The sequence below is a fragment of the Anticarsia gemmatalis genome, chromosome Z, assembly GCF_050436995.1.
Source record: "Anticarsia gemmatalis isolate Benzon Research Colony breed Stoneville strain chromosome Z, ilAntGemm2 primary, whole genome shotgun sequence".
NCBI classification, from domain to species: domain Eukaryota; kingdom Metazoa; phylum Arthropoda; class Insecta; order Lepidoptera; family Erebidae; genus Anticarsia; species Anticarsia gemmatalis.
In genome coordinates this window covers 16,642,019-16,654,954 of record NC_134776.1, presented here as the reverse complement: position 1 = coordinate 16,654,954, position 12,936 = coordinate 16,642,019, and the positions used below count along the sequence as shown (strand labels likewise).

The 12,936-nt window shown below is 34.7% G+C and overlaps 1 protein-coding gene across 4 annotated transcripts in view; it reads right to left on the bottom strand.

Moving 5' to 3' along the window:
* Positions 1-12,936, bottom strand: part of DIP2 (disco-interacting protein 2) — an 89,073-nt gene that overhangs the window by 57,508 nt on the left and 18,629 nt on the right. For 2 of the 4 annotated variants that reach the window (XM_076135270.1, XM_076135272.1), the window contains exons 2-3: positions 8,683-8,760; positions 2,600-2,713 (exon numbers count right to left, since the gene is read on the bottom strand). In XM_076135270.1, the coding sequence (XP_075991385.1) occupies positions 2,600-2,713; positions 8,683-8,760 (192 nt within the window). The remainder of the gene's footprint in view (positions 1-2,599; positions 2,714-8,682; positions 8,761-12,936) is intronic. The other 2 variants (XM_076135271.1, XM_076135273.1) reach the window with 1 other exon arrangement.

Here is a 12,936-nt window from a genome sequence, read left to right as displayed (position 1 = left end):
TTTTTAAATAATGGGAGTTCAGTTTCTAGACCTATCATTCATAAAAATGTAATATTAAACATGTTACGATTCTTAATTATGAACATCTTTATAGCAAACTGTGAAGATCGGAGAAAGAAAAAGTGGTTAAACAATGGCTACACAATAGTAACTCTCTAAGTTGAAGCGTGTTGTATTGATACGATATCACGTACAAAATGCATAGGTTTCGATGAAACAATGCATCAGTCTCAGGTGTAAGAGCACTTTATTTATTTTCCTTTGACGTGTATAGATTAAGAATACATTTTGCCGGCGGGACTTTACAATCTCACAAACAGTATGTATAATCTGGAATATAAACAGATGTACAACTTACTGAGTAACATAAATGTAGATATAATTTACCATAATTACGGACCACCAATACTATTTTTTCACTAAACACTAACTAACATTTGCATGTTATGTAGAGTATATATTTTATACCAATCTATATGTTAACCGTTTATGGTTAATAGCGAAAAAGTAGCAAACTCGCTCGAATTAAAAATAAATTCGATAGCTAGAGAACTACTGAGAAAAAATGCTAAGAATAGTTAGGAAGTAGTTCCGAAGAGTTCAATAAAGAACAAAAATGAAGAAAACGTTTAACCTTTTTAACTCGTTCCTACTATTTTCATCTTCGCTGGTTCTTTGTTGAGTTTAAGTACATGATAGGGATAAACGCTATTTCTTTCAGACATTGGATTCTCTTTGGAGAATAAAGAAGAACTAAGGCTTTGTAAAATAACCTGGCATCAGTTTGGAGGAGAGTTCAGTTGCAGTTAATGAGCTGAAGCTGAAGGATAGCTGCCTGTTTACACGATCAAAGGATTTTATTAAATTCTAGACTAGACAGAGAGTATAATATCTTAAAAGAGACGTTAAATTTTTCCTTTGAGTCAAGTAAAGTAATTGCATTTTCTTGGCAGGTTATTTCCTTGTTGCTTTATATTGGAAAATGAGATGTTAGCTTGCTATAAAGTGATTACGCTGAGCAAAAGCTTTGTACTACATAATAATGCAGAATGAAAGAGGAAAATTACATAGTAAATACGGACTCTAAAAATTACTATCACTTGCATTTAAAAGGACGGTAGCCCTACCGTATAAAGTATTCTACACGCGTAACTTAGTAATGACTATATAAAATGTCATTTAAAATACTATCTACAGTTGTTTAAACTTTCAAACACTTAAAACATATTGGTGATACTTGTAAATAGTTAAGTCATTAAGATAAATTGATATCAGTACAAGTCACTTTGTCATTCTAATTATACACTTAGGAATATAGAAGCATAAATGTGATCTGACCTAATAATAACCGAACTAAATGTACAACTCGGCAATGATCAGTTTCAGCAACGGTGGGATGCAATGTAGTCTTGATCACCGGGATCGACTTTAATACAACATATTTTAAGGTATCTAATGCAATCTTTCAGACCTCTATCAACACAGCTGTCGTATTTTTTACTCTAGTTTTAATATTCGTATCTTAAATTCTTCCCCTCTCGTACGTCTAAGAGACGTGTAGATAAGCGTCCTCATTATCTCATTTGCGACATCGCTGGATGCAACAATTTCAACAGTAAATCTTTCCTGTTACGAAATAACATTACGAGTACCGCGTGGTACTACTCTTTTAAACCATTGGCCTATATTTGACGAATGTGTGTGCAACGTATCGTTCACTCGCCGTTATTTGTTTCTTTAGAGTTCCACGATATAGCTGCGTAATTAGATCTACTTAAAGATTTAGTGCTTTACTAACAAACGCTTAATAAAACTTTTCATTGCAAGTGCAGCCAAATCCATTAAAAATTTAATTAAGATCTTTATTGTGCCTATTGCTGTGCTATTTTGAAGAAGGATCATAATACTATGTTTCCACTAGACAGACAGCTTTAATTTTTTTAGCCGACTGCTAATTTTATTTAGATGTTCTCTTGCCAGTTAACACAAAATAACAACACAAACGATATACAAATGTAAACAAGTTCTATTGTGCTGAGGTTATAGAATTCTTTTTTTTTCACTCGCTAGCAACCGTAGATTAACAAAATGGTGCAACAGAGCCGCCCGAAGCGTTTTGTATGTACACTTGTACAGTAATCTCATGTTTCTTTTTAAACCGGAATTTATCCTAGACGAAACATCGCACTGTATTCTCATCTCTAAAACAATGTGATAACGTCCACAATCATTTTTTTATTCCAGCTTGATATTACAAGGCACACGTTCGTGCAGTTACCTCGCCGTTAAACTTTTTGAATGCTACTGAAATTTACTGCACAATTAGTGCGCATAATAGGAGATCGCTCGGCATTAATGATTGATAGTCAAAAATAATTTTAAGAGAAAATAATGCTTTTGATACATACTTCTTTTAAACGCAATTTAAACATTTTAATTGCCTCTAGCGATTTATGCCGTTCTCACGTGCGATACTCTAGTCATATTGTGTATTTCTCTATTAGATCTTAGATATAAATAAATCACGTCTGCATTTTTTAAGGTGTGTGTGTGTATGTGTGTTTGGCAACTACCAATCATAGGGGTCCTGTTTAGATACCTGAGTGGTATCTCTTCTCATTATGCGTGACTCGACGATGTGTGCGGCGGTTCCTCGTGTGCTGTCGGCTGCTGCCGCCGTCACCACGTGGCCCTCGAGGCGGCTGGCTGCCGACTGCGCCCAGAACAGGCCATGGCCAATGTTGGCAACCAATGTTTGTAACACGCGCCCCATACAGCTAAATAAATATTCGTCTTGCAAGGTTGCACACGATAACTTGTCTATTTAGTAAGAATGGTTAAATATTTTACCTTGATCTGCTAGACGAATATTTATTCGATTTGAGACATTTAACACTTAACATCTAACAATAAAATGGTTGATGACGATAGCGTAACACAACATCGCTTTGACATCAAGAAGCGCTTGACAATTGCTTATACTCGCCAGATTTAAAAAACGGTTCCATTTATGGGTAATACTTATGACATTGGGTCAAATGTCTGTTTGAAGGCATTTTCAAAAATATCAGTAGTTACAGCAAAATTTGTAGAAAAAACATTTTTAGCGTTGACATTTATTTATACGTAGCTGTAGTACTTAACATTTTACAACTTGTGTATATTCAAGTGGTACAAATACTTGAGGTACTCATACTTCCTTCACACAACACGCATAGCGAAACATTATAACAAGCTAATTAATTCTTACAATACACGAATGCCAGGAAAATCTGAAAATGCCTTCGCAATAAAATAACAAAAACATAAATGGAGTTTAAAAACATAAAAGGGTATGAAATAAAATATTATAAAGACGCACGCCAACTTTACTTCATTTTCTTCTACGCTTTAATATTATTGTAGGAAAGTACATTTTATAAAAAGGTCTCGGTTGGTAGTAATGTTCGCTATTTATTTCACGAGTATTCTAACAAAACCGTAACTTTGCTCTTCTATTTGGCACAATTAATATAAGAACAAATCGTTTATTCATAAAGAACATCTACACTTTATGTCTATTAAGTATACTAGTAGTGTTATCAGTATCAACATGGGCAATGTCGGTGAAAAATATTTGTTCAGATGTATTGACTAATAAATCATTTGATACGTAAGAACCGTACGTAACAATTTACCCAACCTTTAGTATTGAATATTATATAATGCTGCAATAAATACCATATTCGTACTACGAGTAAAATATAGGTACATATTAACGACCCGGTGTAGGTAATAACTATAAACAAACCATCGCAAGGTTCTAACTGGTCGGGTTATCACGCAGGTCAACGACCTGGCTGCTTGATAAGCGTTTACGTTATCAGGTACCGCAATGCAGGCCCAAAAACTATGCCCAAGGTGTAATCGATACCTGTGCCGTGCCGACAAATTTTTGTTTGTGGTTTTCATATTGCGTTGTAAAAACATTGGAAAGATGTACAAGTAAATATGAAATCTTATACGAGGGAGAGCGTCAAGTGTTATTTTGATTAAAATACTGACAATTATAACAATTGATTAGTCGTTTAATTTAAATTAGTGCAATTTTTAAGTAATACGCCTAAGAAATATAATTCATTTATTATAAAACAAGTGTTTAGATTAGAGACCTTTTAATAACATTTTTATTATAAACGTGTCATTTTTTTCGAGTCATAACAACTTCTCCAAACTTATCAAATACGGTTATAATAAATAGCAGTTAGCTTAACTCATATTGAACTGAAAGTAGGTGCCTAACTTTTGTTGATAAGGCAAGATAATAACGTTGGATTGTTCGTCCTATTTTTTTTTTCAAATGAGAAAGTCTATTTACACTCGGTTCTATTGAGCTCTAAGTATATTTGGTAACACAAATCTGCTTCGTAACTATATCAATTTAGAAAAAATATATATAATGCTTGACGAGACAGTCAATTTCTTGACGGAACGTTTGTTGACACACATTTATGAGTAGTCTCTACTATAGAGTCTATTATCAAAAATGTCTCACTCGTTATCGAGGTTATAATGAAATGAGTCATTGGCCATCTGTTTTGGGAACGTTATCGCGGATTGTTTTCATTTTACCTAGTATTATTTCGGGCACTGTTTGGATTATTTTTATTAAGGATATTGTTATATTTTTGCACTCAAATCTTTTTCCCTGATGCCTAATTGCGTAGTGAGTGATTCTAAATGCTATAAACTTTTTTAATTTTACGCATTTTGTCAGTCTGCATGATATTATTTTCATTCAAAAATCGTTTTATAAGATGTTATGGTATACAAATATATATATATATATTTGCGCAAACATACTGAGAGTGAATTTATTGTAATATCTTCGAACTTGTTAACATCTCAAATTCTATACAATAACACACTCATGCGGAAGTAGTTTTACGGTAGTTCGTGACGATATTACAAAACAGGATACACACCACTTTTTAGGTTACGCGGAAGACCAAACAACATCATCACAATATGAACTGGTGTTCTATAAATATCTAGAACTGTAGCCTAATGTGTGACAGAGAGGGCACGCGTATGAGTGAGACGAAAGACCGCACGACGACAAGGGGTTGGTGTAATTTGATCGTTGTACTTTGATCTATGACAAGTGTTATAAAATCTTAACAACTGTATGTCTAAGTGCAAGCGTGTTCATTGAACAAATAATAGCGTTCACGGTATTGGCGCGTGCTGTTTTGTGGTGGGATACTGTCTTTGTCTATAAGTCTATAGTAAAACAATACATGTTATCATTATTGTTTTTTATGAATAACGTCAAATAGACCTTAACATTCCATGCTCATACCGTTGATGTAAAAAGATCGCAAGAGTTATAGGAAGTAAGTAAACTTTGGAACAAATTGCTCTTATAACTTTGCTTATGTTTACTACAACAAAACATTCTAATCTTGTCAATATTATTACCCACCATACAAATAAGGCTTTATAAAGTACGTTATAAATATCTACGAGATACTTCGATAAAAACAAAATTTTATTGAGCATGAAACATAACTACTAAGATGTCAGAAATTAAGTATAAAGATCTAAAACACCATTTATTATTTCTTTAACAGTTTTGCTATACCGTGTCGAGTTATTAGCACGTTCCTCCAATTAGGTAAATGTGTGTTATCCGCTGTACAACAATTATTTAGCTCTCGTTAGTTCCGTTTATATTGTAGCTTTCGATTTTCAACTAGTTTCGCAATAATAATTTTAAAGACAATTAACTAACAAAACGTGTAATAATTATGAATTAATAAACGCCGGTTTGTAATTGAAGTGTAAAAACTCTGTGTGTTTATTAGCAATTTATCACAATTTCCCCGAGTTAAGTGAAATGTACTCGGCAAATATTAGCCTCGACCTCTACTTTAAAGATGTGACCTGAATAACAGATGCAAGACGATTAGCACATATTACTATCGGCCTAACCTTCAGGTAAGTATAGTCGTTGTGTTAAGAGAGAGAGAATTCGTGGTGTACACGCATTAAAAGTGGCGCAATTGAATTATTAACCTATAAGTTATCGTCGACAGTCCGTTATATCTCTCTTGTAAAATGATTTGTCTAGTGCGCGTGAGACGCATTAACTAGGTTCCGTATAATGGACAACTACTGATAACTACCATATACTGACTTTACATCAAAAATTTAAATATTTATTTAAGTAGAATTAGATTTATACTGTTTTTGCTAAACCGCATTCTTATGTTCTTAGTAATTTAATTACCGTGTTATTTTTAATTTATTTTCCGTATATGTGTTTAAAAGATTTCGTCTTTTTTTAAGGGTAAACACACATAATTATCGTCATCGCAAGTTACGAAAATTATAATGAAACTGCTTATTTATCCCTGAAAATCCAACTTATATTAAATTCATAGGAGACATTAATCAAATCCATTACATTATAATATTGAACTGTGAACGAAATAAAAAGCTTTTTGTGAAAAGGAACTCTAAAAGCCTAGTAAGACTTCACACGCAATGTGGCTCGCATAATAATAGTTGTAATAAGTACACCGCACCTAATGTTCTTATGAGCAATAAAAAATGCGTACCGTTTCGATATTGTTTAAACGCATAGTGAAAGACGGACGCGATATACGTTTGTTTAATTCACTTAAGGGGATAATCAACGCGCAGTGGCTTTATAGATTTTCTAATCCCTTAACCTGATAGATTTCTTTGTAGTTCTGTAACGGTTAGAAGGTGAAGTCATGATTGGTCATACTATCAATCAACCAAAAGAAATTGTGAGGGGAAATTATTACTTATTTTTGTTCGAATCTCTGTTAAACAGTATGTGAGAGCAAGTTAACATACTATATGGCCGTTTCTGATGTTAGATTTGTTTGTTTATGACACGGCACCAGCACAGGTTTGCTCGGTTCCCGCTTAGTTCATCACAATGCGCATAAACCGGAGTTTGAACAATGAAGTACAAAATGACCGACGCACTCGACTCGCGCTGCCACAGTGGTTCCGATTCCGCATTTCAACGCCTCAAATGAACATAGTGTTTAGGTTTCAACAATTATGCTCTATTTTGTAGTATAGTACTATCATAGAAAAAGATCAGAAATTGTTAAACCATTACTACTACCGAGTGAATTACGTAAAATCTTTGTCAGTGATCAAAATATAGGTGATTGATTAAATTGATTCGTATGTGCCATACTTTTTATTACTTAGCGTATATTTATGAACAATTTTACCTTATAGGTACCTAATTAGCTAATTTATGTACATTCCAACACAAGCCAATTAGTACATCCATTAGGAACTCGATAGGGAGGTTCGTTTACGTCACACTGTCATACCTACAATACAATCGGGTGCGCGGACAAACGTCGCGTCGCCTACGCCTCAATATAATACATGGAGTGCATTAGCTTATTGTATACGAACAATATGCAACAATACAAGTATCATCGGTAACAATGAAACAAGCACGTATTAGTCGCTATGCACTCCGCAAATAGAACGTTGTCGATTTGAATGCAACACGTTACGTCGCCGACTTATCGAAGTCCAATTTGTGTCTAATCTGAGACAGAAATGCAACGCAGTAATGAAATAGCTGTCGAACGAATAAACGGTTAACTCGTGTGAACGAGCGCTAATCTTGTTTGTTCACTAACTAAAAACGGACGTTGCACGTGGAAATCGATAGATACCGTCTAAGCGACGAGCTCGTTACTCGACAATCTTACTTGTTAATTTCCTTTCTCGATGCTATTCCTAGTTAGTTTTTAAATGGACCCCTCACGTCGAAACGCGCCAACCTCGGGCTAAGGTTTAGTGAGCATTTTTGTAGGCGAAACTGCACCGCAAGCGTATAAAGCTGGTACATTTCGACAGTGCCCTTATCTAGTGTTATATCAGTGCCATTTACGAAATAGTACCGTGGTGATAAAGTGTGGTTGATGTGCGTGTGGATTACCGACTAACTAAACCAATATAACTAAAAAAGGAAATAGGGGGAAAAATAATCCATAAATAAAAAAAATGCCTTCGATGGTAGTTGGACAACGCTTGGCTATTCACTAATTTATTTGCACGAGCAACAAGGTCAGCCTCATTATTTTAATGATTCCGATCGCAGGACTAATGCAAAGTTATCTCTAGTGACGACGAGACGGCTTTCATTTTTTTTTTGTAAGTTCCATATTATTAACTTAAAAACCGCTGATCGATGTCATATCAAATTTCTGGCAATAAGAATAACTATGGATAGCCAAAATGGTCTATCGTTATCAAGAGATGGGGACCGTTTCAAGTTTGTAATTTTAAAGCCGCCTGAGTATCTTCGGTTCATCGCACTCTTGTTCTAAATATGTGTAGTGGTGAGTCCAGATTCAAGTTGGCCTGAGCGTTTGACCCTCGTTGCGGAATCGGGCCGAGCCGTCTCGATAATTTCGCGATTGTCCAACATCCATCGACGGCGTTCAATTGACACTTGACCCCGGCAACGCTTCTGTCGCGGCCTTGGACGCGTCAGTACTGTAATTATTGTATGACGTCACTGACTAAAAACGTGCCAGTACTGATGGGTCATGTAAGGTACCTTATTAGTTCAGGCATCGGTGTTAGCAGCGATATTGCGTTTTAATGTTATGAAATTAAAGTTGAACTTACCTTGCGGCTGCTGCTGTGGAATGTATGGCGTGAGAAGGCGCGTACGTTTCTTCTCATAGCCCTTTTGTGTGATGTCACCTGAAAACAATAAACACCATGTAATACGATGTCATATGAGTGTCAGTCAAGCAGAATTTATAAAACAACTTTGGTTTCGTTTGTATTCCCGCAGAAAGTCTTACTAAATAACCCTTTGCCAAGAAACCATTTATATGCGACAATATGTGATAAATAGTTCTTCATAAATATGCAAAAAATGTGGAGGAAATGAAAACAATGACTCAATAGCTAACCTTCCAATACTATTGTAGTAGACAATAACACTGGATAAATAGTCAGGATCATACAATTATGAATATAAAGAAGAAATGTATCTATGATGGCAATTATATCATTATGATGGATTGTTATGGAAAGAATAACTTTAGCATGGTTTTCTAAACATAAACACATCACATTATGCAAATACAGTAAAAGCAACAACAGACACTCCCTTCGATGAACTCTGGTCAACAGGGGGTATATCTATTGTTCTTTAATAAACAGCCGAGTGCCCTTAATACCGCCTTGAAAATTATAACTTAAAAATGTGTGCTGAAACCTCTACGATAAAATTCTCTCTAGATTCTGTCGAGTAAACTAAATGTTATGTGCTAGTCGTAATTCCCAGTAAAGCGAGCTTTATGGATATTGTATTTGTGCAGTGCCGTGAAGGTTCATGAAACTTGACCCGCGGTTCACTGTACTATATGCTCAGAACAATATGCTGTTATAAAAAGTACAGCAACACCACCGTTGGTAGGTGTAGGGCGTTAGACGTAAATATATCAAATCAAACCAGATATTTTCGAAAAACTACGTTACTTTCTAAAACTTCTAATCTGTCGCTAGCTATAATAAATAAAAAAAATAAAAAATGAATGAAATTAGAAATGTCTTCATCGCATTTTATTTTTCTTTCTGCAGAGAGCTTTGATGAGAGCGAAAAAGAGCTGTTCTCACCGGCCGGCTACATAGGCCTCGTGGACTTTTTGCTTGGAATTTGTCGCATATTTGAGAAAGAAGCTACTGCACGGCCTCACAAGGATAATTGATTAAATTACGAGCGTGTGTCTGTCGAAGCTGCCGCCTACGTTCTTGGCGCGAGTTTTTATATCGATCTATCTTTGCCTCACTCGTCGGACTACAGTACATATAAAATCTCTCCTGTACCTTTCTTTCCTCTCAGAGACGTACTGCTAGCAAAAAATCTGCAGCATTGACTATTACTTTTATACTGAAAATAATTTTAGAGCCAAGCTTTTACTCGTAGTAACGAAATATATTTTTGAAGAATGTGAATATTTTTTACGGTTCTTATTACCAGTGAGTAAAATGCAATACAATGTAAACTTTTTTGAGGTTGTTAACACATAAAAGTAAGGTGTAAAGTTATTAGTTTTGTTATGCTTATATGGGAGATACATGAACTCACAATGTTAAAAGTCATTAATAAATAGAGATTAAAAAATAACAGACTTACAATGGGCACATATTCGCGTACTATAACTTGATTAAACGTAAACGCTACTAATTTGATGTAGAGCGAGTCCGTAATGTGGATTTAAATCCAAATGCGCGGTTAATTAACACTAAATAATGTGATTTACAACAACGGCTCAACACATTTTGTATCAATTTATAGTACATTTAAAGCTTACTATGATCAGATTTTATTTCTACGTTCCATGAGGGCAGAAAAAAACATAAATCTTATTTTAAAGCGAATTGTTTACATATTTGAGCAACGAAATATCGCAGAAAAACACACGATAACACCACAGGGATTGTGCATGTTTTGAGCAAACTTAACAACAATATTCTATTAATGAACTAATAAGACCGCGTGCCTGCGGCCTCCATGAAAACACTCCTTCAGGGATTTCTAACATAATCCAGACACGATATTGTCATTGAACTTTCAATGGGTGTTTAGATTGAAACTAAGCCCAGCGTATCCCAGACCTAACACCCTGAGGACCAGAAATTCAATTATGTCAGCTCACGCGTTAAGAACTCGAGCTGTCGAACAACAGTTAGAAATTATACCACACAAATTATAGTTTAGTGCAAACTAATTTTTTTTAAATATTTTGGAATGCACACATACTATATCTAATCTATTAAATTCGGACGGATAGGACAGTATTTCGATATTTTTTTATATGAGCACTACTAGGACCTAAAAAGTAAAGTAGGTAAGGACGAAAGGTACTTCTACACTTAGTAAATAATACAGCAAAGTTAATTTTAAAATAAAATTATTAATTGAACATTTGAATGATGAGTTATCTATATTGGTTTGATATCTGTAACGCACACTAATGTGTGAAACTGATTGACCACGTCGAACTGCGGTCGTCTAGTGCTCACTTACACCTCTAATTAGTGCAACAAATATTGGTCAACCACAAACAAGTTGTGTTACTATGCATTAATAACAATTGAGGCTAGACAGATAAACATTCATTAAATCTTTGATTAAAACTTACCCTTGAACGCGAAAACTAAAAAAAACAACTCTAAGTGCATTCGCAATTAAAAGGGTCAAACAAAAAATCTTAACAATCGACGTTAAGTACCTTTAAAAATTACGGAAGAAATGTTAGGTTTGCTCGCAAGAATAACCGCGTCGAAGCTTTAATTAGAGAGCCTGCAAGTGACTGTTACGGCTGAGATTGGTGAAGTAATTAAGTGTATAAGCGTTCTGGAAAATTTACATAACACTTATTTAGAATCAACTGTATTAGCTAAACATTTTAAACGGATTCGGTGCGTTTAGTCTACCGAATTTCCTATAAAAAATGTGTCAAGAATATAGCTTCTTTCTGTTTGCAATCTTCTTGCAGTCTTCTGGCAAGCGAACTAACAACTGAGCTACCAACGCAGCATGTTCAAACTGTTCGACAGATTTGTGACGACGCGACGTCTGCCCGCATTTATATCTGTTTATTATTACACAAGCATCACGAATGTGATTGTTTGTTGTGAATAAAAGCATAAACAAACAGAGTGTGAAACACATCGAATGAATCAAGCTGATGGCCCGCACTCCAAACTGCACTTGTCACTACACATTTGTGTGCAAACTGAACTACGGCAAAAGAACATTTATCCATTTGAAGGTACACTATTTTTACGTTTTTGTGAAGTTCACGACAAATACTATTTTGGTTACTGTAACAGAAGTTTTTCATTAAATGAACAAAACCGCAGTACCTTTTTTCCTCTATTTAACGCAAACAGCATTGCTAAACAACAGAATTAGTATGGACTAGGAAGGAAAGGCGTAAGTAAAAATTCACAAACAAAACTAATTTGCAGTAATTACGGCATACAATCTTGTTAAACATATTCATTTAGTAGACAGCATATGAATAAGTGTCAGATAAGCTATTTCCTAGATAAAGTGACAGCAAATGTATTAATAACAACTGGCGAAATTCCTCTAATAAGCTATCAGCTACTTCTGAACATGTGAAACCGGTACAAGTATTTAACGCAAAGATGCATAAAACACATTTAAAATATCAACCACTATATTTGTTGACTGTATACAGTAGAGAAGTTTTCAGATAACTGCACGATGTCGACTAGGTGCCAACGCAAATTTACGCCGCTCCACGTCGCGCCGTTAATAATGTAGCTTTACCGGCAACGGTTGCGTTGCTAACGTCTGTATTTTGGCGATATACATATTGCAATTTTATCAAATCTTTAAAATGTGATTTTAAATTTGATCGGGAATTTTGTGCGTGATTTTTGTTTGCTTCGAGTCGATAGAAATTCTTTCGTCATCGAAATCTCTCGACTTGTTGTTCCTAATTCATAAAAAACAACCAACTGACAAGAGTGACAACTACAATTTCCTCCGTAATCTTTATAAATAAATTTATTACAGCCAATACTGTATAAAGATGATGTTTATTGAAACGAATTACAACTGGAATCATAAAAACTAAAGTTTGCCCATGGTAAGTTTAGAAACGTATGCATTGAAATATGAATTTTTTCCTTCGATATCTGTGCATAGACATTAAGATACTAACACGCTACGGGTCAGCTAGTACATAAATAATTTTAATGAATGTCTATGTAAGGCATTTAACATCTTTATTTCACTTATTAATTATTATTAATAAACTACAGACCTGATCTGAACTCGACGGATCATCTGACGGCATAAATTAATTTGCCAGGTAATACAGTAATTAA